Source organism: Homarus americanus, unplaced genomic scaffold (genome assembly GCF_018991925.1).
Source record: "Homarus americanus isolate GMGI-L3 unplaced genomic scaffold, GMGI_Hamer_2.0 scaffold43718, whole genome shotgun sequence".
NCBI lineage: Eukaryota > Metazoa > Arthropoda > Malacostraca > Decapoda > Nephropidae > Homarus > Homarus americanus.
In genome coordinates, this window is record NW_024748480.1 from 360,568 (window position 1) to 388,423 (window position 27,856).

Below are 27,856 nucleotides of genomic sequence, written 5' to 3' on the forward strand. Positions count from 1 at the left end.
TTTACGTTGTGACTGTGTCGGCAGGGAGCTTGTGCAGCTCTGATAATAGGGACTGGGATCGCTCTAGGCTTCAGTTTCGGCGGCACCGCTCTGGGTCTCAAGCCAGAGCTGTTACCCACTTCCACAGACGCCTGTCCGGCCAACCTCACAATACCTCTACCTCCAGACACTCTACCAGTTAGGTAAGTTCATGGATTGTGAATCATTATCCCTGATATGATGCCTAGACTACACGTGCTCATTGGCAGGCTCTTTGTACTTGCCCATTCATGGTGGTGATCATTAAATTCTGTTATAAACCAATTAAGAAATATTGAATTTTTGTATTGCACCGATACTGACAACCACAAGATTTATCATCTTCCTCACCATAGTCCAATAAGAATGAATCATTTTGGTTGCATTTTGTATAACATGTAAATTATAGATAAAAAAATATGTTAAATACACTTTTAGTCATCAGTCATCAAGAATGCGAGTATATTTTAAAACATGTTTTTTTTCGTGAACAATTACTGACAAAATGAATCGATAAATACTGAATAACACCAATATTAATTTTACAGTTTGTGTGTGTGTGCGTGTGTGTGTGTGTGTGTGTGTGTGTGTGTGTGTGTGTGTGTGTTTAATTATCTCACATTGCATAATGAGTCTTAAAAGTATCAGAAATTTTGAATTTGTTTTCAAACTTTCAATATTATATATATATATATATATATATATATATATATATATATATATATATATATATATATATATATATATATATATATATATATATATATATATATATATATATATATATATATATATATATATATATATATATATATATATATATATATATATATAAAGCCTGCTGTGTTCAATAATAACATTTTAGAACTCTAATGTCTCCTTCATTAATGCTTTTTTTTTCAAAGACATCTATAAGTTTATTTTAATTCCAATTCGCTGATCACATAACTCACTGTCTCCTAAATTTTATTCAACTTGCAATTATGTTTAATAAAATTTTGCAGGTATGACTTATTGACGTAATTGTTCCAAACGGGGTGCGTTTTAAGGCTCCTGTTTTTTTTAGGTAATAATACATATATTGATTTTTCGGAAATCATTGGGAAGGTCTCTTTGAAATATATAGAATTACATATTTTAGTCAAACATTGGTTCCGTTGTTGCCCATTTGTTTTTATAAATTCTGCTGCAGCTGATCAACCCCACAAGCTTTTTCATTTTCATTTTGCTCACAACCGCTTCAATTCCTGATCCCAGATTTGAGTTTGACCTTTATATCCTTTTCGTTCCTGAACTCCACTCTATCCTTATTATTGTATAGTTCTTCTATACACTCTTCCCAGCTCTCTCTTTCTTCTGTCTCAATCATGGTCTTATTGTCTTTCTTTTGATGGTCCCACTCCATTTATTTATCTTTTTCTGGTTCATCTGTTTACTCTTTCAGTACATTTCCTTATAGTTATGCCTCTGTCATCATCTTCCATCTTGCATTTCCTATTTAGTAAATCATCTTTAGCCTGTCTACAGTCTTTTTTATAGTTTCTATGTAAAGATATTTTTACGAATCACTTTCTCTTATCATCTTTCTTCGTCTGCCCAATTTCTTTAAAATTTCATTTGTGATCTCCTCGTATGTCCTATAAGTTTTCCATACTCTCTACCATTATTTCTTTGTAATTATTTCATTGCTGTCCAGTTTCTTGCTCATTAAAGCTTTTCTCTAGCAATAATGAAAATCTCTTTCGGTTTCAATTTCATACTCTATCCCTGCCCTGCTTTGAGCTCACCTAAATCCCATTTGACTTTGTCCTTCGTTTTTCTTTTTCTTTTTTTAAGTTTTAACCTCACTAAACTCCCTACTGGGACTTGGTCTGACCCACAAAATAGCAGCAAGTAATATATAATCTTCTCCTACAGAGTTAGTGACCTACCGTACCCACAGAAGATCCTTGGGCTCTCCTACACTCAACTAGGACCACTCGGATTAGTGGTGGGGTTAATCGTCGGCGTCCTTGTTAGCCTCGCTACAGGTCAGTAGATAATTTCCTCTTGAGTATAGCTGTAGCTTGTAGGTTATATGGACTCCCGTCTTAGTACCCCAGTTAACAAATCCACGTGGATTAGAACCTTTTACGATTGCCACCCAGTGACACGTCACTGGTTAAGAAGGTAAAACAGAGTTGATGGTCATGTGTAATACTTAATGACTTTACCTCGTGTTGTTTGGTTCATATTTGAAAATTTAATAATATATGGATCCCTTGATGACTTACAAGATCGTGGAAGTCTCTTCTTTGACAATAGTTGCTTTACACAACTTTCTGAGTTTGATGATTTTATTATACTCCTATTAGGGAATAAAATCAGCGTTAATACTTTAGTGTACTCCTTTTGATATATTGTTTCATATCCCAAGTTGGTTTTTTATGTACTTTTGTGCTGTAACAACTAAGGTCGATGAGAAAGTACTATAAGTAAGACAATGTCTATAGACAATAACTATCAAAATTTAAGAAAAGTAATCCTTCCTTGTTTACGTTTATGTCTTACTGTGCCTCAGTAGCTAGACTTTAAGCCCGTACTCTACATCAGTTCGTAAACTAGCCATCAACAATTGAAGCACAGGGATTGTTGATATGAATCAAATAGTTGAAGGCTTTATAATGAAACTGCTTTTTATTCCTGAGGTATATACTGTATATATTTTTTTCTTATTTTTAGTATAGCTGGATGTTGTCTCAATTGCTTTTAGTTATTCGGGTCATTTGCACATTTCTAGGGCCATGGATATACAAATTGGCGGTGCCTAGTGTAACGTAAAGTACGTAACTCCCTATAAAAGGCGCTGGCTAAAATTAACGGGTGCAATATCAGAATCCTGGATGATCGATATTGTGATATCGATTTTCAAGAAGGGAGATTGATCACAATCATCTAACTACCGTCCAATCAGTTTAACGTCAATTCTGTCAAATTGCTGGAAGCAATAATTTCAAACTCCATTCGAAATCACCTGAAGAAGCACAAGTTGATCAATGATTCCCAACATGGCTTCACAAGTGGGCGTTCATGTCTAACTAATCTATTAACATACTTTTCAACTGTTTTCGAGTCAGTGGATGAGGGGGACGATTATGATGTAGTACCCCTCGACTTTAGCAAAGCCTTCGACAGAGTCCCCCCACGAGGGACACACGTTTTTGTGGAACTTCAAAATCGTAGTATGCTTTGTATCCGTAATGATGATGGATATGTTGAAACCTAGCAATTCTAAGATTTAAGATGCTAAGACTTTAATAAAATACCTCTCTAATGCATTTTGTAGATTGTTTTATCTCCTTTAGAACATAGGTTATTAATATTTTCAACTGCATCAGAACTTTACGGACACCCTGTTATTATTATTATTATTATTATTATTATTATTATATATATATATATATATATATATATATATATATATATATATATATATATATATATATATATATATATATATATATATATATATATATATATATATATTTATATATATATACATATATAAATATGTATTTCATGTAGATCCACAATGAAAACGTGGATAAGATAAATCTTGATAAAATCACACGGGAAAAGGGAAACAACGGAGCACCTTAGCTTCACAAGCGGGTAAGTGGATGACATCATTATGACCTGACCTCATGTTTTTAGGGTCACCGTGTATATTTAAGCCTCTCTCTGTCTATGTAATCCAGTTGCCTCTGAAGATTTCTTGAATAAAGACGAAAGCTAAGGTGCTCCGTTGTTTCCCTACAGTGATTTACTTGCATATATATATATATATATATATATATATATATATATATATATATATATATATATATATATATATATATATATATATATATATATATATATATATATATATATATATATATATATAATGTAGACTAACTTAATCTAATTTTAACGTATTCAAACCTATTTAATCCTATCCTTACCTAAACTAACCTAGCCTAAATTACCCTAACATTAGATTGGTTAGGTAAGGCAAAAGCAGTTTTGGATAGGTTGCGTTAGGTATCCTAATGAAACCTACCTATCTTAACTTAACCTAACCTATTCTAACCTGACCACGACTAACTTAACTAATCTAATGTTCAGTTAAGTTATCAGAACATAAGAATGGAGTTAACTGCAGCAGGTCTATTGGCGCACATTGGGCAGTCCTATTTACACCCAACCCCTATTGCTCATATATCCATCCAACCTACAGTATGTTTGAAGCTATCCAGCGTATTCTATTTCCAAACCAATGTTTACCTCTCTTGCGCCTCAATCTAAATTTGTTTAATTTAAAACCACTGTTACGAGTACACTCCTGGTTTGATAGTTTGAGTAACTTTGTTATACTACCTTTGTTTAGCCCTAGCTTCCATTTATACGCCTCGATCATATCGCCCCTCACTCTACTTCTCTCGAAGGAGTGCAAATTCAGATACTTTGATCTGCCTCTGTACTCAAGGTTTCTAATGCCCGGGATTAGTCTTGTCATTCTTCTCTAAATTCTTTCTAGGGATTTTATATCGATTCTGTAGTACGGTGACCAGACCTGAACTGCGTAATCCAAGTGAGGTCTTACAAACCCAAGATATAGTTTTAGGATGACTTCGCTAGTCTTGTAGCTAACACTCCTTTGTATGAACCCAAGTACTTTGTTGGCCTTGTTTCGGGGAAATACACATTGTTTACTTGGTTTAAGATTCCTAATTATCACTACTCCTAAATCTTTCTCACAGTCAGCTTTCTCTATAACATCATTGTTCATCTGGTATCTGGTTTCTCTGTTTATATCTCCTAGACTAAATACTTTACATTTGTCCATATTAAACTTCATCTGGCATTTTCAGACCATTCAAAATTTTTTTTTACATCTTCCTGTAGTTTTGCCGAGTCCACGTATGATTTAATTACACGCCTTATTTTAGTGGCATCACCAAGTTTACTTATCTTGCTGTCTACGCTGATATCTATGTCGCTTATGTATATAATAAATAATAATGGTCCAAGTACCGAGCCTTGAGGTACTCCACAAGTGACGTTACCGCAATGAGATTTAGTGCCGTTAATGCTTACTCGCTGTTTCCTGTACTGTATCCACGCCCTAATCCATTTTAGAATATATCCTCTAATGCCGTGAGCCTCAACTTTTCGTATTAGTCTTTCGTGGGAGACTCTGTTGAAGGTTTGCTTAAGTCGAGATATACCACACCATAATCGTGCCCGTCGTCCACTGATTCGAAAACAGCTGAAAAGAATGTTAATAGATTAGTTAGACATGAACGCCCTCTTGTGAAGCCATGTTGGGATCATTGATCAACTTGTGATTCTCCAGGTGATTTTGAATAGAGTTTGAAATTATTGCTTCCAGCAATTTGCCTACAATTGATGTTAAAATGATTGGACGGTAGTTAGAGGATAGTGATCTATCTCCCTTCTTGAAAATCTTTATTACATTCGCTATCCTCCAGGCTTATGGTACTACACCCTTTTTAATGACATGTTAAACTTCTTTGCTGATTGCATACTAAGCACTTTCTTACAGTCCTTTAATACTTTGGGAAATATCTCATTGGAACCTGGTGACTTTTTAGGCTTTAGTTTGTCTATTTGCTTACTCATATCGATTTAGTCACTAATGTCTCGCTTAATCTATTTTCTTCACTATGTCTGTATATAGTCGGTGCCTCGGGTATCATGTTTGAATTTTCGGTGGTGTAAACTGTTGTAAAATATTTATTCAGATTATTGCTCATTTCTCCGTCGTTATCAGTTAGCTCGCCGGTATGTGACTGTATTGGTCCAATCTCTTCTCGTGCTTTAGTTTTATACATTTGAAAGAATCCCTTGGGGTTTGACTTCGCCTCCCTTGCTACCTTCAGTTCATTATTCCTCTTTGCTTTTTTTATCTCGGTCTTAACCCTACCGGCCAATACTTTATAATAATCTCGGAGGTAAACTTCACCACGATTCATTCTCCTACCTATAGCCTTCGTTTGTCCAAAAATATTCTTAAAACAATTATTCATCCTTTTCGGGTCATTGTTGTTTGATCTGAGTTTTCTGTGTGGTATTTTCTGCCTTTGTGCATAAAGTAACTCATTATTTAAATTGTTGTGGAACTCGTCAACCTCAGATTTCGTGATCAGGTCATCCTCAAACGTCATATTTTGGGGAGGTTATCGTTGTCAGGTCTCCAGGTAAAGTGAGGTTGCCATCTGTGGGTACATTGTGTGAGGTCGTGTAATTCACCCCCAAACATGATACCCCTTCTCTCAGCTGCCTTTTCAATCTATCATCGTTTGCCCTTCTGAAATCTTGGAATTTAATTGAATTTTCCTTGCATCTGACAATAAATTCTAATTTGAATCTTACTTCTTTGTGATCGCTGTTAGCAAGTTCGTTCTCAACCTCAACATTACTAATGAGGTTTTTCTTTTTGACAGAACTAAATCAAGTATATTATTACTCCGGGTGGGTTCGGTTATATGTTGACTTAGGAAATAGCCCTGAACTGTTCCAAGAAAATCCTCTGATTCTGAGTTACCCGTAAGGACGATCCAATCTGCTTGACTAAAGTTAAAGTTGCCTACTATACAGACTTTGCTTGTCTGGATGCCCTGAGCCTCTCATCCCAAATAAGTCGCTCATTAACTCTATTAAGATTAGGGTCTATATATTACTCCAATGAATAATTTTTTCCTACCTTCGGTTAATTCTATCCAAATTGTTTGTGTATTCAGTTCAGTTTTTATTTCCTTAATTATTTCACACTTCAGATTATCCCTGACATAGATTGGTACTCCGCCTCCTTTCCTAATCTGCCTATCGGTGTGGAATAATTTGTAACCTGCAATTTGGTATTCGGCAGGTAACTCACATTAGTCTAAGTTTATCCATGTTTCGGTGAATGCTATTATATCGATATTTTTGGTACATACTAACGCCCTTATTTAATGCATTTTGTGTCTCATACTTCTACTGTTTGCATAGTAGACAATTAAGTTAGTGTTGATCTGAGTCCTCCATTTTAACTTCCCGCCTTATTTAGTTTTGTTATCATTTCTAGCACTATTTCTCTGTAACCTTTCATTTTGTTTACCCTCTGCTACTGCAGTCTCCTCGATCCCCGTGCTCATATGTTCCCTAACAGCAGTTTAAAGACTTCGACATCTTTTGAACTGCCCTCTCGAGAGCCAGCCAAGATTGCCACCCCATCCCTAGACAGATGTACCCCATCCTTAGGATAAAGGTCCCTTCTGCCGTAAAATATGTCCTTGTTGTCAACAATTGGGACTGATATTGACTTGTCAAGACGGCCGTTGACACCAACTGCCCTTGACAACTCTTTATTGCCAACTCTCCTTCTAGGCAGGACACCGCGTAAGCTAAGCTACGCTAGACTTGATAAAGTTAGTGTACAATTGGTTTTGCTAGGTTAAATTAGATGTAAATTGTTTACATTACACAAGTTGACTAGTCATTACACGAAATGGCTGATTACAATCTTTGACTGTAACACACACATACACCTATATATGTATATATATATATATATATATATATATATATATATATATATATATATATATATATATATATATATATATATATATATATATATAAATATATCATATATATATATATATATATATATATATATATATATATATATATATATATATATATATATATATATATATATATATATATATATGTGTGTATGTGTGTGTGTGTGTTTAATTTCTAAACTTGTATATGTAAGTAACTGTATGTGTTCCCTCAGGTATGTCAGGTGGTCGTCGTGTGGAGAGGTCGCTGGTACACAAGTGGGTGAGGTGGTCACTCCCTCTCCCCGTCGATATCACCGCCAGAACTAAAGCTCACTCTTACGACAACAAGATGTCAACTCATTTTTGAATCCGCAACAATTTTATGTTTAAACTTTATAGCCAGTTTTGAGGATATATAAATGTAGATATTAATATACCTGTTGATTATGGATTAAAGGAGCATTTATGTTTGTTATTAGAATAACTTAGATATACAGTATATTGAAGAGATTACTTTATATTATTTTATTATTAATCATATTCTATATTTTCTTCGGGTTTATAACAAATTATTTTTTTAAATGTCAGTCAATCGAGGGTATCGACACATTTAGTAAGTATCAATCGGTAGTTTAAAGGATGATATTTGGAAAAGTTTTGTGAGTTGAAGAGGTTCTAGACAGGGATGGTGGATAGCTGAGGTGGGTCTGCGGAGGGGGGCTGCTCCATAAGTGATTTGCCCATAAAATGTGGAATTGAAAAAATCGCGCATCATGTGTTGATCTGCAACTTTTTGAGTTTCACATGTTTTATTTTTAAATTAAGTGCTACGTTCGCACAACTCTCTGAAAGCATCTGCTACCGCTGGATCCTCCAGACGCTTTGTGTTAGAATCTCTTCTAGAGGCTTGTTTCCTTCGCCGTTTTGGGGCAATGTGAAGTGAGAGCTTGGCTCTGATGATCCGATGATCAGTGTCGCAGTGGTCTGAGCCACGCATGGCTCGGGTAATGGGGACATTTCGGCGACCTCTTTCTCTAACAATGATGTAGTCAATGAGATGCCAGTGTTTGGATCGTGTGTTTGTTGCCACTTGCTGAGGAGGAGTAGGTCGTTGGGATTACACTTGCCTAGTCCATTTCTCCCTATGATTCCCTGCCAAATGTCAGCATCTCTGCCAACTCTGGCATTGAAGTCACCCAGAAGCAGAACCTTATCTTCTCTGGGGATTGAGGTTAACACTCTCTCATGGTCGGCGTTAAAGGCCTCCTTGATGCCATCCATTGCATCCAGTGTTGGGGCGTATGCACTGATGAAGAAATGCATGACGTGAGTGATTCAGTGGGACTCTGAGCGTCATGAGGCACTCTTTGATCCCAACAGGCATTTCAGTTAGCCTTTGTAGGATGCATTGGCAGATTGCAAAGCCAACTCCATAAATGCGGTTTCACTGCACAGCAGGCTTACCTTTCCAGAAGAAGGTATAGCCAGACCCCCGTTCTGTGAGTCGACCCTCCTCTGGGAGCCATGACTCGAAAGGGCTGCTCAGTTGCACAGGCAGGAAAGGGTTGCGCTGCTGCCTAGATCCCAGTGCATAAACGACCATCTTATCTATGCCGCCCATATGCAGAGTTGTGACTAGAGACTCCCGACAGTCATCTCTGCCTGTTCCCGTTGCCACTCGTCCGTCACCATAGGACTTTTGGGGATAAAGGGGTTTTGATGATGATGGGAAGTATGATGAGCTGGATGATGGCTGTGCTTGAATTGATTTATGTAGTGAGGTAGGAGCACAGGCTGCAACCACTCATCTTAGCTCTCCCTTTTTCTGATCGAGTGGTGCAAATGTTGCAACGAGTTGGGAGAGGGAGAGTTGCAATGGGCAGCCGATAGCCCAGTTTGTTGGGTTTCGCCTTAGTACCTGTCCATCATGCATTGCCTTCATTCGCCGGTGCAGTCGTTGGGTTTCCATGGTGGTCACCTCTTCCGCTAAAACCTCCTTTAAGGTCTTGTTGGAGCTCTGTAAGCATGTCTGTCTGATGCGGGGCTCCACAGATTTTTCGTTTGGGGGTTTACTCCTGGAGCCTTATACCTACCAAGGTTATTCCATAAGGCAGCGTGGCAGTGGTTGGTAGGCACTAGGACGTGTCCACATGCCAGTGGTCCCTTGTACCGTTCCTCTGTGGCCCACTGTTGCTCTAAGATTCCCTGCTGGTCTAGACTGGGCCCACGAGGCACTTAGTTACCATGTGTTGCCACAAGGAAGCAAAGCAGGAGTTTTGATGGTGAAGAGGCTGTTTATCTGGCAGGGGAAAACTTATGCAAGTTGCCTCCCTGTTCGCCACGAGGGCTAGCCAGCAGAGGTAGCTGAAAGCAAAAGGAAGCATGCTGTGCTTGTGGCTAACATTAACATAATGTTGCCACACTAGATGCTTTACACCACCCTGTGCACACACACACACACATATATATATATATATATATATATATATATATATATATATATATATATATATATATATATATATATATATATATATATATATATATATATATATATATATATTTCATTTGCCCAATAAAGCACGTGGACTTCTAAATATAATTCACCCCGCCAGGACTGGACTCTGATGTTCACTACTGACTGGGGAATGCAGTCCTAGACTCTGTTATATTTCACACAAAGCCTGTTCAACGGGTAGTCCCTATTAGAGGTTCACGGCGCCATAAGCTCGTTGAACAAGCTTTGTGTGAAATATAAAAGAGTCTAGGACTGCTTTTAGTATCCTGGTGGTCTTGAGGTAGCATTCCCCGGTCACAGTCGTGGGCCGTGGGTTCGAATCCTGGCGGGGTGAGGTGTTGATTTTATATATATATATATATATATATATATATATATATATATATATGTCATTGCTACATGTATATATATATATATATATATATATATATATATACATATATATATGTATATATATATATATATATATGTATATATATATATATATATATTTATATATATATATATATATATATATATATATATATATATATATATATATATATATATATATATATATATATATATATTGTGACGACTCTGTCCCCTCCTCACTCTACCACCATAACCATCACTTGCTCCAACTGGACACCAGGAGAAGAAACTGCTTCACGAAGCTACTTGACCCCAGTGAGCACCGTTTCCGAACCAGTTTCCTATCCAACTACGAGACCAGTTTCCCATCTGATTATGAGACCAAGGTATCGAGGCAAGTGTATCTGCCTGGTAGGCTGACGCCCAGAGTTTTAAACACATTTTTCCGTTGAAGAGGGTCGTCGTGTTTCAACCCGAGTTTAAAAAAAATGAGTCCTGAAGTACACCGCACTGCACTACTTGACAGGTTGGTGTGGCGGTAAAATTAACTAATTCCAACTGTTGACCAACTACAAAAGTGCCAAATGTCGCCTTTGGGGCCTCATCAAAAGTTGAGAGTAAAGTTTCCTAACTAGATTTCCTTGGTCTCTTCTCTGCGGCCTTCGGTGTTCCTCTTCTCCTGGGGTGTGGACGACGAATTGTATTAAGGACTACTGCTGGTGGTGTTGTGATGGTTTGATGGTAGTGGACTACGGCGTTAATCCCTGGTTCCTTGTGGCTGGCCATCGCAACCTAGACTTGCTACCTCAGCTGCCATTTTCTATCAGGTTTTTGTGTTGTATATCGTAGGTGTATTTAATGTAAGAATAATTGGGTAATATTCTGGTGTGTTTTGACAAATGCATAGTTGTTAGTTTGGTTTTGATAATTGCATGTTTTGTTGTATTTGTGTTATTGAAGGTACCTAATTAACTAACTAAATCAATACTTAATATAAATGTTATTAAATTACTAAGTTGACATGATGATAATCTTCTGATCCATTTCACTTAAATTTCTCTGTCACAAACAGTGATCCTTGTGTGTGTGCTCCTTACTTGCTGCATCTACGTATTTCAACCCCTAGATCAGGGGTGGGCAACCTTTTTGAGTGTGTGCGCCAAAATCGACCAAATCTTTGATACAAAATTTTCTCTCGTGCCAACCAAAATTTCCGGGTCACATATTATTTGGTATCTTTTACGTAATGGGAGAACCTTTTCAAATAATCAGAAATCACACCGGGGTGGTAAAATCAGAGAGTTTTGTAAGAGTGATTTTATAAATCATGGGATATTGAATGAATGTAAAAATTAGTGACAGAATTTTTACTTAGTGGTTGTTCTTCCCTGTTGTTAGCGTGGATGTTTTATATTAGCATTTCAGTGTAAATCTAGTTGTCATATACATCCACACAATTTAAAGACGTTATTTTTAGCATCAGCAAAAGAGTAAACAATATTTTTGATTTGTTTATCAGATCATTCAGCCTTTAGTTTTTGTAAACTTTTTTCAGTACATTACAATACCAAGCTCAATATCGATTTACTCGACTAAAACACAATAAAAGGATATAAAACTAAAGATATTCTTTTATTGATTCTTAATCCTTTATGAATGATGCATAAAAACCACAGAGAAAATATAAAAGTTATTTTACCTACAAAAATACACACTATTATATTAAACAAAAGCGAATCCTTAATATTTTTAACAGAATACATCAAATGAAAATTAGAGAACGAATAATTGTGAACCTTTTCTTTATTTAGAATCAATGAGACTTCTGCTGCTGCATCCCTGATGATAGATAATTTATATCCGGTTTATATTTTGTAACCTTGAGAGATATACATGTGCTGCTAGTTTCATCAGTAAGGCTACTTCTATTATGAGACTTAACAGAGTTCATCACTGAGAACAATGATTCACAAGAATATGTAGATGAAAAAATGGATAGTAATGTTGTTGCAAGTTTTTTTAAACAGACAAAAGTTTCTGGAATAGTATTCCAAGTCCTCAGTACCTCGTTTTCGGCATTTCTCTCTCTTACTCCCTTCTCTAATCGATCCTTTTCAATACTTTCCAAGTCAGCTCTAAGCTCAACAAATTTCTGCCTCCAAATTGAGCTAGTTTGAAATTCAATCAATTGCATTTCAAAATCATCCATATCTATCCATGAAAACTTCTGCAAGTTTAGTTCATCCAGTTTTATACTGTCTGGCAACTTAATGAATTTTGCAGTCTCTTCTAATTCTCTGAACCTAGCAAATCTTGTTGAGAACTGCTCAACAGTTGACTCAATGATGTTTACAAATAGCTTCTGAAGACACTGGCAGTCTGTTTTGTCATCCTTTGTGAGATCATTGATGTATTTCTTTAGGTTTGGAAAGTATCTAAATCTTTCACTATCTACATCCCTCTTAAAAACTCCTAGTTTCATTTCAAATGCCTTTATGTAATCAAACATAACATCAAGTGTCTTACCAGAGCCTTGTAATTTAACATTTAAGTCATTTAAATGTTCACATAAATCTGCAAAAAACATTAGTTTACAAACCCACACGATGTCAGACATTTCTTTATAAGACATTTGTTGGTTAATCAGAAAGAGATTTATCTCATCCATGCATTCAACAAATCGTTTCAAAACAAATCCTCGACTAAGCCAACGAACATTGTTGTACATTGTTAGTCCTTTGTACACCGAATCCACTTCATTCAATAAATTCCGAAATTGTCTTTTATTTAAGGCACGTGCAGAAATGTAATTAACAACCTTGGTGACTGTTTGCATCACTTCTTGAAGTTCCCTTAGACCAGCTTTAGCACATAAAGCCTCCTCATGTATGATGCAATGAAAACCTATCAGCGGATGACCAACATGTTTTGCAAACAGATTTACAAATCCTGCTTCCTTACCAATCATACTGGGTGCACCATCTGTTGTGACGGATACTACTTTTGAAATGTCAATTTGTCGAATAGATAATTCGTTCACAACTGCTTTACATATGTCAGCCCCAGTGGTACGCTCAGGTAGTGTTACAGGGTTAATCATCTCTTCGCATACCTCATCATCCCTACAAAATCGAGAAAAAAATTGCTAGCCTAGCTGATGATGTAATATCTGTGCTTTCATCAACACAAATAGAAAAGAACTTACATGAAGCTAAATCCTTTGTTAATTGGTCAGTTGTATTCATTTCCATCTTAAGTATCCTATCCTAAACTGTTTTTCTACTCACAGACAAATCTTTAATGCGCTGAATAATCTTGTCCTTTTCTGAAAGGTTATCAAAAAGGAAAGGAGCACATTCTAGCCATGCTTCTGTAATATACTCCCTATCACTGAGTGGCTTTCCATGTTGGGCAATAACTTTTGAAACCTCAAAACCAGCAGCAACTAAGTTGGAACTTGGCCTACCTGAAATAAATTTCATCAAAACATCAGACTGTTTTTTTGTCTTAATCATTTCACGAGAAATTAATTCTCTTCGTTCTTGCTCAGTTACATTACTTAAGTTTTTATGAACAGTTTCAAAATGTCTCTTCACAGAAGAAGTCCTACAAACAACTGATTCAGAACATAAAATGCATAATGCTTTATTATCTTTCTTAATCATGCCAAATTTTTCAGTCCAGTATTCTTTAAATTCTCTAATATCCTCTTCATTTGTATGACATCGTTTCTTGGCTGGTGGTCGTGACATTCTGTACAATCTGTAAATAAGGGGTAGAAAGCAATCATATGATGTGTAAAAAAATAATTGCTCTCTTCGCACACTTTCCAACTTTAAGTTATACTTACTTTTAACACCAACAGCTATTTCATGATTTTTGTGTGGTTATATAGTAGAATGCGTTAATACAAAACTATTTTCTTTTGTAACACTTTTGGTAGAAATGCATAATAACCGAGACATTAATTTATAAATTATTAAAAATATAAATAAAGAAATAAATCTGTATATATATATTCTGTATTCACATAGTATTATAGTAGAATGCTTAATACAAGATTATTTTCTTCTATAACACCTTTGGCCAAAATGCACAATACCTGAGTTATTATTTTATGAAGCATTATTATAAAAAAAATAATATCTCGGTTATTATACATTTTGGCCAAAAGTGTTACAAAAGAAAATAGTCTTGTATTAATGTATTCTACTATATAACCACACGAAAAACATGAAATAGCTGTTGGTGTTAAAAGTAAATATAACCAAAACCGGTTCATGGGGTGTAAAAATGTGGACAGAGACTTGTGGACTCAGACATTCTCTTCACAATCACTCTCTGCATACATATACCAAGGTTTATGAAAATCAGTTGGTGGATAATAAAAAAAATAAAAAATAAAATAAATTGGTACAATTATAGGCATGCCTACACAATGCAAATCAACGAGAAAGGCATGCATGCTATCTGATCACGTGCAGATAACACTTCATAATCCTGAATATTAATAATACATTTCCCTTAGCTTTAATAATAACTTATGTTTATGGCACATACAGTATGCTGAAGAACAGGCTTCATTAACCTCTTTTGGACCTTCTGACCAGTGTGCCAGATATGTCACGCTCCATAAATATACTCACTACCAACAAGTTCATAAAATTTTCAGCAAAGGTTTGCTTTACTCACTTAAGCGGGGTGAGATCCATTATTCAGCTTAAAAAAGGTCACATTTTAGGGGCAAAATTTAAATCGCCTTGCTAAGGTAAGTTGCGCCAAATTTTCCTTGTGCACAGGAGTATACAGATTCAGCAGTGTCTTAGGAACATCGATAAATTTATGGGTAAGCATGACAAACACTATGACAGCTGATAATTTGGACAGTAAATAATAACTTACTTGCACGTGGTCAGCGATTCTCCCTCTTGCTATGTTTACTTTGCTGGTTCACACTTCACACATTCACCACCAGAGGAACAATGATTAGAGAGAACGGATATGCATGTGACATTTATGGGACACTGAGCAAAAAAGCCATGTTCCCTTCCATGAAAGTTAAGACACCTTTTAAGTTAATGTGCCATATAATGACCCAGTGATCTAAAAGAGGTTGACTTTTGATATAATGTTTTTAATGCAATCTCTGATAGCCAGATAATTATTACAGATCTTGGTGTAATATTTGTTTTTCTTTTAATTAAATTTAAACATTCATATAGCTGAACTTGGATTTTGCTAACCGATAAATTCTTTGCGAAACTGCAAAACTCGAAAAAATATATAAAATATTAATGATGGTAAAGGAGTCACACCACGTCTGGCCGCATGGCTAATTATTTAACAACAGAACGGGAAACAATCCTTCCACCCGCTGCCGCCAAGGCAGATTGATTAATCTAGGGCCTAGATTAATCAATCTGGATTTTTACTTGTCATCATCTTTGCCTTTCCTCAATGTTGTGGGTAGCAAGGAGGGACATCATATATATATATATGTATATATATATATATATATATATATATATATATATATATATATATATATATATATATATATATATATATATATATATATATATATATACTGTATATATATATATACTGTCTGATACACAGAATAGGTAACACTTTTAAGTTCAGTATTTATAGAAAAGCCTACTAATGTGTGTTCATACATTCATTATTATTCTGCCCTCCATAATGGAGTCAAACAGTCAGTATTTTCAACAATGTTTTTACGTTTTTTGAGAATTTGCAGCCCGGAATTCAGTGATGAGGAATATAAATATATCTATAATATTGGCTCAAACCTTAAATTCCCTTGATCTTTCATAGACAAATGCCTGAACATTACTAAGAAATCTTTTTATAGAACTGATCCCAAGCCCACCCACGACCATAAGAATATCTTAATATTACCATTTCACAAAAATTTCTCTCAAATTCCTTCACAACTAAAAACATGGAACGTCAATGTGGCATTTAAAAACTCATGCACTGTTAAACAAATGTTAATCAAGAACTCCCCCAACAACACAATTGGTTGCATTTATAAAGTTCCTTGCAAGGAATGTAATATGTTTTACTTAGGCCAGACAGGTAAAGATCTTGTAACTAGACTTAAACAACATAAAGTGTTAGGACAGACCAGGAATCCAATGCTCTGTTTGTTCATTTGAGGGATAACAAGCATTGCATTGACTGGGAAAATGCTTCCTCAATATTACCTTGTAATTCAATTGATAGTAGGAACATCATAGAACCTAGTCTCATTAAACATACCGAAGCATTCAACATGAATTTGAGTAATGGCATGTACAAACTGGACAATTTTGTAATTAAGAAGATTTGTAACCAGGTGAGAAGGTTGGGTCACCTTACCCTCTGACCTGACTACCGACCGTTGCTGTGCTATTTAAAGATTAGTAGGGTCATTACCTAATACCTGACCATTGTGGACCTGATTTCACCCTCCTCTGTATATATACACCTTGTTTTGTACTTCTCCTTAGTCTGTACTCACCCCTGAAGATGTGAATTACACGAAAGCGCTTGGGAACTTCGTGTTTTCTTCTTTCCTTGTGGTTATCAGCATATATACAGTATATATATATATATATATATATATATATATATATATATATATATATATATATATATATATATATATATATATATATATATATATATATATATATATACATAAGAACATAAGAATGGAGGAAACTGCAGCGGGCCTATTGGCCCATACTGGGCAGTCCCGTTTACACCCAACCCCTATTGCTCATATGAGCATCCAACCTATGTTTGAAGCAATTCAGCGTATTCGAGTTAATGATGATATTTGGTAACTTGTTCCATTCATCCACAACTCTGTTTCCAAACCAGTGTTTACCTATTTCACCCCTAAATCTAAATTTGTCTAATTTAAAACCATTGTTACGAGTTCGCTCCTGGTTGGATAGTTTGAGTACCTTTGTAATGTCCCCTTTGTTTAACCCTGCCTTCCACTTATACACCTCTATCAGGTCGCCCCTCGCTCTACGTCTCTCAAGGGAGTGCAAATTAAGATGCTTTAACCTGTCTCTATACTCAAGGTTCCTAATGCCCGGGATTAGTCTTGTCATTCTCCTCTGAATTCTTTCCAAGGATTCTATATCCATTCTGTAATACGGTGACCAGAACTGAACTGCGTAATCCAGGTGTGGTCTCACAAGAGCAAGATACAGTTTTAGGATGACCTCGCTAGTCTTGTAACTAACATTCCTTTGTATGAACCCAAGTACTTTATTAGCCTTGTTACGAGCAAAAACACATTGTTTATTTGGCTTAAGGTTCCTACTTATCATTACTCCTAAATCTCTCTCGCAGTCGGATTTCTCTATGGCATCGTTGTTCATCTGGTATCTGGTTTCCCTGTTTACATCTCCTATACTGAGTACTTTACATTTGTCAACGTTGAATTTCATCTGCCATTTTTCAGACCATTCGAAAAATTTGTTTAGATCTTCCTGTAGTTTTGCCGAGTCCTCGTCAGATTTGATAACACGTCCTATTTTAGTGTCATCAGCAAATTTACTTATGTTGCTGTCTATGCCGATATCTATGTCGTTTATGTATATAATAAATAATAATGGTCCAAGTACTGAGCCTTGGGGAACTCCACTTGTGACGTTGCTCCAATGGGACTTAGTGCCATTAATGCTCACTCACTGTTTCCTGTCCTGTAACCACGCCCTAATCCATTTAAGGATATTACCTTTGATACTATGTGCTTCTACCTTTCTAATTAGTCTTTAGTGGGGGACTCTGTCGAAGGCTTTGCTAAAGTCGAGATATACCACATCATAATTGTGCCCCTCGTCCACCGATTCGAAAACTGATGAAAAGAATGTTAATAGATTAGTTAGACATGAACGTCCGCTTGTGAAGCCATGCTGGGAATCATTGATCAATACTCTGCCTTATTTCGAACATTAACGCACTGTTTTCTAGGCCATAGGTCCGGGCTTACAAGTACCCCTAGGTCTCTTTCACAAGCCGACTTCTCTAGGTTGATGTTGTTAAGGCTGTATACATTGACAGTATTTGTTTTTCCAATATTAAGTACGCTGCACTTGCTGGTGTTGAATTTCATTTGCCATTTTTCTGACCACCCCTGCAGTTTATTTAAATCCTCCTGTAGTGCATTTGCATCCTGCCCTGAAATAATCTGCCGCCCTATTTTGGTGTCATCCGCAAACTTGCTTATGTCACTTCTGATCCCAGTATCTAGATCGTTTATGTAGATTATGAACAAGAGTGGGCCTAGTACTGACCCCTGGGAAACCCCACTGGTTACACAGCCCCACTCAGATTTAACACCATCTCCGCTGACCCTCTGCGTTCTATCGGTGAGCCATGATTTTATCCAATTTAAAATTTTCCCCTCGATACCATGAGCCTTAACTTTTCTCAGAAGCCTCTGATGCGGTACTCTGTCAAATGCTTTGCTAAAGTCTAAGTAAATAACATCGTAATTTTCGTCATTATTTACTACCTCGAAGACTTTCCTAAAAAACGTCAGCAGATTTGTTAGACAAGATTTTCCCTTTGCAAACCCATGTTGAGAGTCGTAGATTAATTTGCTTTTCTCTAAATGCGATCGGATGCTATTTGCTATAATTGATTCAAGAAATTTCCCCACTACTGACGTCAAACTGTTCGGCCGGTAATTTGACGTTGATGCTCTGTCTCCCTTTTTGAATATGGGTACTACATTTGCCGGTTCCCACAAGTCTGGCACAGCTCCCGTATCTAATGATTTTGTAAATAAATTTACGAGGGGTCCGCTAATCTGTTCCCTACACTCTTTCAAGACTTGAGGGAAAATTTCATCCGGCTCTGGGGATTTTGTCTTCTTTAATTTATTTATCCTCTTAAGAATATCTTCTTTTCTGATAGTGATATTCTTTAATTTTTGTTCTTCCTTTCCCGTAAATAAACCAACAACCGCTGGGACCAGTCTCTTCGGTAGCACCTGCAGACAGATTCCCCACCCTCTGGGCCTCCCTCAGGTCACACGTGAGTCACTGTCAGGGCGATTCATCGGGTGAGTTACTTACAGTGGGAAGTGTATCCATTTCATGTTTGTGTTCGAGAGATTGTCGAGTAACGTCAATATATTAATGTGTCCATGCCATTGAGTTAACCAATAAATAGCTGTACTTAGAATTGGTGTTTAGAAGTTTCCCCTAAGAATATAATACCAAGTTAAACAACTAATCGGCCATGCTACCAAACTTTCCTCACTTTACAATCCTACAATTAACTCTCACTTTATCTTCTTACTACCCTGAGTTACCATCATTACAGATATGACCTCGCCAGCTCAGGAGTTGCTGAGGTCAAAGCTAGTGCCTCCCTGAGTTTAAGTCTCCTAACCTCCTATTAGACACAATCCCTGATGGATCCCTACCTCAGCAGCCCCTCAGCACACATATTCATAAAATAGTATAGTGGTCTGAAAACCCCACAAAATAGTATTAATCGCAAGAAAATTATAAGTTAGATCTTTATGAGGTTTTCCACATTCTTAACAAAACCCAAATGAAGAGTAAGTAGTACAAGTATCTCTTTTGTTATAGGATAATCAACATTTAATTTGCTTGCCTTGTAATGGACTTAAACTCAGCCTCTGATGGCTGAAGTATAAGAGAGTTGCAAGTCTTAGAATAAGAGATTAGATATACTGAACAAAGACCAAGGATGGCAAATGATAACCAGCATAAAAACATGGATCAGTCATAACGGCCTGGTATCATCAGAGTTGAATCAGCATGCACATACATAAGACCCAAAATTATGTAAGAACCGAGAAACTACCCATGACTCATCGGGGGGGGGGGGGCGATTCACCAATTGATCCTTATTACTTTACTCCTGAGTTCGTAAGTCATGCGTGCTTCCTCTACCATAACCATAAATGTGCTCAGCGACACTGGCCCAGAATACACCATTACCGTCAAATTATACTACGTGCATAAAAAACACTCCCACGTCCAGAGTGTAAGATCAACCATCAGGGCCGTCGATCTCACACCACATACATCCATAGTTGAAGAGAGATGAAGGCACCTAGTAGAAGAATCAGCACCGATACTCTGCGGGCATACAGTAGTACCCTACTCACTAGCACCATGGGAATTCCCGTTTACTGTACTTGAGAGGGAGAGTGACAGGTAATCCAGCCCAGTTAGGTCAGATCACCGTGCAACCAAGTGTACATTACCCCATACATTGTATACACTCCTTAGCTGTGGTGTACTATAGTGTCGGGTTTGTGCCAATCTCAGCTGTTTTCCTACATTCGTGTGTCGGTATCCTGGGAGATATGGGTGAAAACGAGGTCGCCCGTATATCTGCCTGCTTCAGCGCGGGACTCCGTACATAGTCCCAGTCACTAGCATTCACCTCGTAGTCCCATTAAGCAGTTTACCACCATGTGCTGCAGCCCAGTCGACCACCACCACCACCATCAAAAGAAGCCTCAACTTTACTGATAACATCAAATAGGTCTATTCCATTCCCTTGGATGGACCGATTCAGCTTGTTAAGGTGCTCAAAAACTGAAGACATATAATGCAGTCTTGCCAGCCAGTAGAGATCTTGTAACTTTGATGCCTTCTCCTTGTCCTTCTTAACAAATTCAGTTAATTCTTCCTTAAAGCTCAGCATTCGCAAGAGCCATCGGAATTCAGAATTGAGAAGAAGTTGCATATAATCTGCACTCATATCCTTACAGAGTTCAGAAAACATGCGTTATTTCTTGACATTTGTACGTACCGCATTTACGATTCTCACAACGTCCCCAAGAATTTCTTCCAGATCATTTTTCTCAGACTGTTTTTTTTTTTTTGGTTCAGACACAGATAGCCTCTTAGAAGCCAGTATCACCAGTTGGTGATACATTCTTGATTCATGTAACTGCTCCTTGCAAGGATCCAAGCAACGCGGCAGTTCCATCTGTGGTCACAGCGGTACATTTGGTCCAGTCCAGGTCTGTTTCCTGTTTAAATTTATCCAGCTTTGTAAATGTTGCATATCTAATGCCTACTGGCAAGCTAAAAAGACAGTGCTCTGATACTTTCTTTGCCTGCACATCAGGGAATCTGCAGTATGTAATCAGTTGAGCCTCATTTTTTTATGTCAGTTGTCTCATCAAATTAAGTCCAAAGCAAGGTGCTTCTCTAAGCTTGCCAAGTAACTGACTTTTCAAATTTTCTGCTACTGACGTACATCTTCTTTTCATTGTATAATTGGATAGGGGAATTCTCTTCACTTTTTCCACTGCTTTCTTCCCACCATGAATATATTCAGCAGGAACTTCCAGACATGAAAGAATCACATTCTCTGCTTCAACAAATGGTTACCTTTTTCTGTAACAGAATATGAGCTATCGTAATGGACTTCATTACTAGAGGTTCCTCTTCCCGTTCTGAACCTATAGTCTACTCGCCGGTCGTATATGTTCTTCAGTGAACCTAGAAATGTCTAGTACTATAAGGTTTTATGCTGGAAATGCAGTGTACTGGTCATGAGGAATTACAAACTGCCAGATGCTAATGTGCTTATATTGAGAATTTTGCACAATTCACCTAATTAGCATATTAATTAGACCAAATCACTAAATCAAAATATCTTTCTTAGTAAGCCACTTAGAGAATTCGTTTTGGTGTCTAGGCTCATGTTTTCGACCCCAAGGAATCTATCTAACATAGTTACATGATCATACCATGCTTCTGACTGCCTGAAATTCAATAATGCCGACGAGCATATTGAGGTATATCGTAAAATCGCCATAACTCAACAACTGTTGAGGATAGAGACTTAGTTCTGATGTCTAGACCTATGTTTTCGACTCGAAAGGTTTCCATCTGTCATATTTTGAAACCACCACCACTTTTCTGAACAAGTAAAAATCCAATATGCCCGCTGCACATAATGAACCAAGTCGTAAAATCGTCATAACTCAGCAACCGCTTTAGATGGAAACCTCGTTTTATTGTCTATACCCAAGTTTTTTCACTAATGAATCCATCCACAGACTTCTGAATATTAATTAGAGCAGAAAGGTAATTAAAATAAAAATAAAAATAATATAATATAATTACCTAAGCTAGCCCCGTATACTTAAAATAGCGGTACCCAAGAATAAGTGATCACCTAAACTTTAAAAAGGTACTTAGCTATTATTTTAGGGCCTGCTATGAGTTGTAGAGAGTCTTGAAGGAACTGAGAAGCAGGGCTACCGTTAATCCGTACCTTGCATTTCCGTATGTGCTGATTGGTTACCTTCCCGCACTGTGATTGGTTACCTTTGACGTCACAAAACCATTTTCTCGTCGACAATACAGAAAACGTGATACTATACTAAATAAACTAATTAAAAAATACAATTTACTTTAGTATTTGTTTCTATTACAGTTTAAGATAGAAATGATTAATGATTGTACCTTAATTGAGAAACTGTTACAAAACAACAATAATGTATATATAATATTCAAGGAAAAATGTAATTAATACCAAGTATGGTCATGTGCATCATTTATTAAAAAAAAAAAAAAAAAAAAAAATATATATATATATATATATATATATATATATATATATATATATATATATATATATATATATATATATATATATATATATATATATATATATATATATATATATATATATATATATATATATGGATCATATATGGATCATATGAAGATCCTCCCCCCCAAACCTACTTGGGGGGGGAGGATCTTCATATGATCTAGCCTGGGGGGGAGGATCTTCAGTTGGATACTTTGGGGGGGAAGATCTTCATATGATCCATATATATAGGCTATATATATATATATATATATATATATATATATATATATATATATATATATATATATATATATATATATATATATATATATATATATATAAATACACATGAATGCAACAATTTTATGCAGGCTCTGCAAAAGGCTTTCGATGGATCGTCTTTTATCCCAGACAACCAGGGTTGAAAATCCGGGTTCAGCAACCAGTCTTGGCGAAATTTCTGCCTGGGCGCCATTTCAGCCTGTAAATGTATGCAATCCTTAGAACAAAAATCACAGCTAGTTCCTCTGATTGAGCATCATGAAATTAAATTTCCTTATACGTTTTGCCAAAGAAGGGAAACTTTAATGGGATCCTCGCCTTAAGGAGATAAAAAATATGATTTTTTCCCGATAGAGCTGACTTTATCTTAGTCTACGTTTGCAGTGAACGAAAGAGCTAAATAAGTTAGTTAATATTTAAAATCGAAACAAAATAAATAGTTAACTCACCAAAACAATGTTACAAGGAATACGGTCCTTCAAAGAAGGGTGTAGTAAACAGCAATAATGCAGGACTGCACCATTAAATCTCCTGTAAGGAAAACGTTGTTTTAAAGTATTTTATAATGACTATTCACTTTTACTGTGGAGGTACAGTACAGTACAGTAGTTCCATTGCAGGATTTCACAATATCACAATAACACAAAACCTGAGATAGTTATTCCTCCCTACCAAGAAGTACATGTTCTAAGAAAAGAAGAAAATATGTATACTGTATACTTGATGGATAACTTTTCTAGTTATTATGAAGACTTAATGAATACTAATAACTCCTTATAATTATTGAACAATCCAATATTAACGTACCGAAACTCTGAAGGTTGTTTGAAGATACTTGGGTTTCAAGCTCAGCGGAATAAGGCATCTGGAAATCACTGCAATATACAAGGACAAGGCCTTCTGGACCTCCTGTGTTTGGCCCCACCATTTCTGTTACAGTACTTTACATATCACGGACTGATATAAATTCTAATTTCACATTATATTTGATATGGGTAATAAATAAAAACACGTAATTTATTTTTACAAATATTTATTCATTTCTAACTATGAATTAGCCAAATTTATAAAATTTCGTAATTTTCCTCTCAACGGAAGACTGACGTCACGGCGTCCGTAAATGTCATTAGCAGACGACGTTGCAGACGAATTTCCTTAAAACGGTAGCCCCGCTGAGAAGCTGTCTGCTAGATTTTTGAGAGTTGCATCTGCCTTCCATGAAGTGTGAAGAGAGTATGGTGCTTCTACCGCCTTGTACAATTGTGTGACCCAATCGCTCAGTGATACATAAACAAGAACTAAATATTCATTATTAATTTTCTTTATAATACTATTTCTTAATAGAAATACATATTTGCATTTTTAGTTAACTACCGTCACCGATATCATGTAAATTAGACGATATTAACGTGATCAATAGAGAAAGTTTCTCCCCCTCCTCCACCCTCTCTTTCTATCTCTCTACTACTACTACTTCTACAGTAATCCACAGATTACAAGAATTAAATAAAATGATTTTATGGAGGTCATTCACAAACGGAATTAGTATACTGTATATATAAAAAATAGAATAAAAATAACAATGCTTTCAAAAACCTCTGTACGCAAAACGAAAAGAAAAGCGACGATACAAACCTAATTAAAATCTACCAGTCGTGTGATATGGCCTTGTTTAACGTCGAACAAGATATTATCTCCTAATATACTGTACAGTATAGCAAAAATATAAATGGTAATAAAGATAAAAGATAAATAACTCTAAATTTATAGTGAAATACTAACAAGGGAAAATAATGATGAGATGAGTAGACATGTGTTAGAGTTAGACTGACGAGGTAATTAGGTAAAGTGGAAGGATGGCGGTCGTTGTTATTTTGTTTACCCTGAACCACTGCTGCAGCACGCAGGTGGCCTACCCCACTGAGTGTAGGGGCCACGTCGCCTTGTGTGGTGGATTTGTTTATATATCTGTGTGTTTGTTGAACTGTGAAGGTTTTGGTCAGTGGGTAAACTGAATGGAAAGACTCAGAATAACTAACTGGAAATTGGGAGATTTAATAATTTTCTTTGCAATTTGACGAGAGATATTATTAGCGAAAGTCGTTGTTACAGAACTAAAAAGTGAGAAGGTGCGCAAATCATCGTGATCTGGTTGAGAAAAGGATTGATGTTGTCCCCTCATGTCTCGTACCGGAGTAGTGAACTAAAAATGGCCACTTGTGTCTTTTCTTCTGCTGCCAGAACTTATGGTAAGAATTTATTGTCTTTAATATCCCATCTTTCACTCGGTCCGTACATCCGACTGTTCATCTGTCCGCCCGAATTTTGTTTACTGTTTGAAATATCACAATAAAAGATGCGTATAGATGATGTTAGTGTTGTGGTAGAGCTGCTGGTAATGTGAAAACACCGCGGCTAGCCCTCGTGATATGACTTTAGACATTAAACTTTCCAGGAATGCTCTCTGATCTGGTCATCGTTGTTGTTAAGTGGCGGACGGACCATTTCCAATACAAAGAAACAAATACACAAAGCAATTGAATACCTCTCACGTAAATGTGAATAACAAAGTGCGTGGCCAGATATATATATTACCTCATACTGCTGTACTCATGCTGCACGCAGAAGTAAGCAAAGAATGTATTTGAAGACTTAGTATGCAAGTAATGAAGAAATTAGTATGCCTGTAAGGTAGAACTTAGTATGCTTTTAAGTAAGAACTTAGCAAACTTGTTTAACATGTCATTAAAAATCGGTGTAATACCAGAAACCCCGAGGATAACGAATGTAATACTATCCTCTAACTATCGTCCAATTAGTTTAACATCAAATGTATGGAAATTATTGGAAGCAATAATTTCAAACTTCATTCGACATCACCTCGAGAAACACAAATTGAGCAATGATTCCCAGCATGTCTTCATAAATGGGCGTTCGTATCTGACAAATTTATTATCATTCTTTTCAACTGTTTTCGAATCAATGGACGACGGGCACGATTTTGACGTGGTTTACCCAGACTTTAGCGAAGCCTTCGACAGGGTTCCCCACGAAAGATCAATAAGTAAAGTGGAGACACATGGAATTGGAGATGTTCTAAACTGGATTAAAACATGGTTACAGGACAGGCAACAGAGAGTCAGCATTAATGGCACTAAATCCGGTTGGGCTAACGTCGCTAGTGGAGTACCCTAAGACGCTCAATACTTGTACCATTACTTTTTATATTATATACATAAACGACATAGATATAGGCGTAGACAGCAATATAAGTAAATTAGCTGACGACACTAAATTAGGGCGTGTAGTTAAATCTTACGAGGACCCCGCAAAACTACAGGAAGATGTAAAAAAAAAATTCGCATGGCCCGAAAAATGGCAGATGAAATTTAATGTCGACAAATGTAAAGCACTTAGCCTATGAAATGTAAACAGAGAAACCAAATATCAGATGGGCAACGTTGATCTAGACTCCGATTCTAGGGAATCCGACTGTGAAAAAGATTTAGGGGTAATGATGAGTAGGAATCTTAAACGAAGACAACAATGCGTATTTGGTCGTAACAATGCTAACAAAGTACTTGGTTTCATACAAAGAGTAGTTAATTACAAGACTAGCTAGGTTATCCTAAAACTATATGGTGCGCTTGTGAGACTTCACTTGGATTATGCAGTTTAGTTTTGGTCACCGTACTACAGAATGGATATGGAATCCATAGAAAGCAACCAGAGGAGAATAACAAGACTAATCCCGGGCATTAGGAACCTTGAATACAGAGACAGGTTAAAGCATCTGTATTTGCACTCCCCCGAGGCACGTAGAGTGAGGGTCGATATGATTGAGGTACACGTATATAAATGGAAGTCAGAGTTAAACAAATGTGATATAACAAATGTATTTAAATTAAGCAAACAGGAACGAAAGCGTACCAATGGTTTGAAATTAGACAAATTTAGATTTAGGCGCGAAATAGGTAAACACTGGTTTGGGAAGAGAGTAGTAAATGAGTGGAACAATTAACAAACATCATCATAAACTTGAAACCGCTGGATAGTTTCAATTATAGTTGGGCGGATATTAGATAGGGGTTTGGTGTAAACTTGACTGCCTAGTATGGGCTACTAGGCCCGCTGCAGTTTTCGTCATTCTTATGTTCCTATTGTTCTTAATACCCTGACCACTCTGGACTGTTATACACACCGAGTTAGTGAAGGTCAAGAACGAAATCTTGAAATTAAATGAAGTGATTGCGAGGATGAAGGAGGAAGACATGAGACAAGGAAAGCCCGTGTCTGACGAAGGCACAGGCGAATGGAGGGTTGTGAGGAGAGGAACGACCAAACTGATGGTGACAAAAGACACCGAAACGACAACAGCAAAGTGTAAAAACTATTTTAGTCCTTTGGTAGATGAATTGGACATTAGCATAGTCAGGGACAGGGCTGACAAGGAAGGTAC

The 27,856-nt window shown here is 36.5% G+C and overlaps 2 protein-coding genes across 3 annotated transcripts in view; one reads left to right on the top strand and one right to left on the bottom strand.

Annotated features, from left to right (window-relative positions):
* The window catches only part of LOC121880263 (sodium-coupled monocarboxylate transporter 1-like), a 65,830-nt gene extending 57,658 nt beyond the window's left edge, over positions 1-8,172 (top strand). Inside the window, exons 11-13 of the mRNA XM_042387415.1 lie at positions 25-182; positions 1,936-2,048; positions 7,847-8,172. Of these exons, the coding sequence (XP_042243349.1) occupies positions 25-182; positions 1,936-2,048; positions 7,847-7,980 (405 nt within the window). The 3' untranslated portion in view covers positions 7,981-8,172. The remainder of the gene's footprint in view (positions 1-24; positions 183-1,935; positions 2,049-7,846) is intronic.
* A 3,824-nt stretch (positions 8,173-11,996) lies between these two features.
* LOC121880264 (general transcription factor II-I repeat domain-containing protein 2A-like) lies at positions 11,997-15,655 on the bottom strand. Of its 2 annotated transcripts, none has more exons than XM_042387418.1 (2): positions 15,388-15,655; positions 11,997-14,247 (listed from the first exon to the last, which is right to left on the bottom strand). In XM_042387418.1, the coding sequence occupies exon 2, from the start codon at positions 13,583-13,585 to the stop codon at positions 12,299-12,301; it is 1,287 nt and encodes a 428-aa protein (XP_042243352.1). In that variant the 5' UTR covers positions 13,586-14,247; positions 15,388-15,655; the 3' UTR covers positions 11,997-12,298. The 2 variants fall into 2 exon arrangements, with proteins under 2 accessions (XP_042243352.1, XP_042243351.1); XM_042387417.1 differs by having other exon boundaries at positions 15,178-15,655.
* Positions 15,656-27,856: the final 12,201 nt, after the last annotated feature.

What these genes read in the sequence shown, in the direction of transcription:
- LOC121880264 (XM_042387418.1), bottom strand. Translation starts at nt 13,585, where the DNA reads ATGATTAACCCTGTAACACTACCTGAGCGTACCACTGGGGCTGACATA.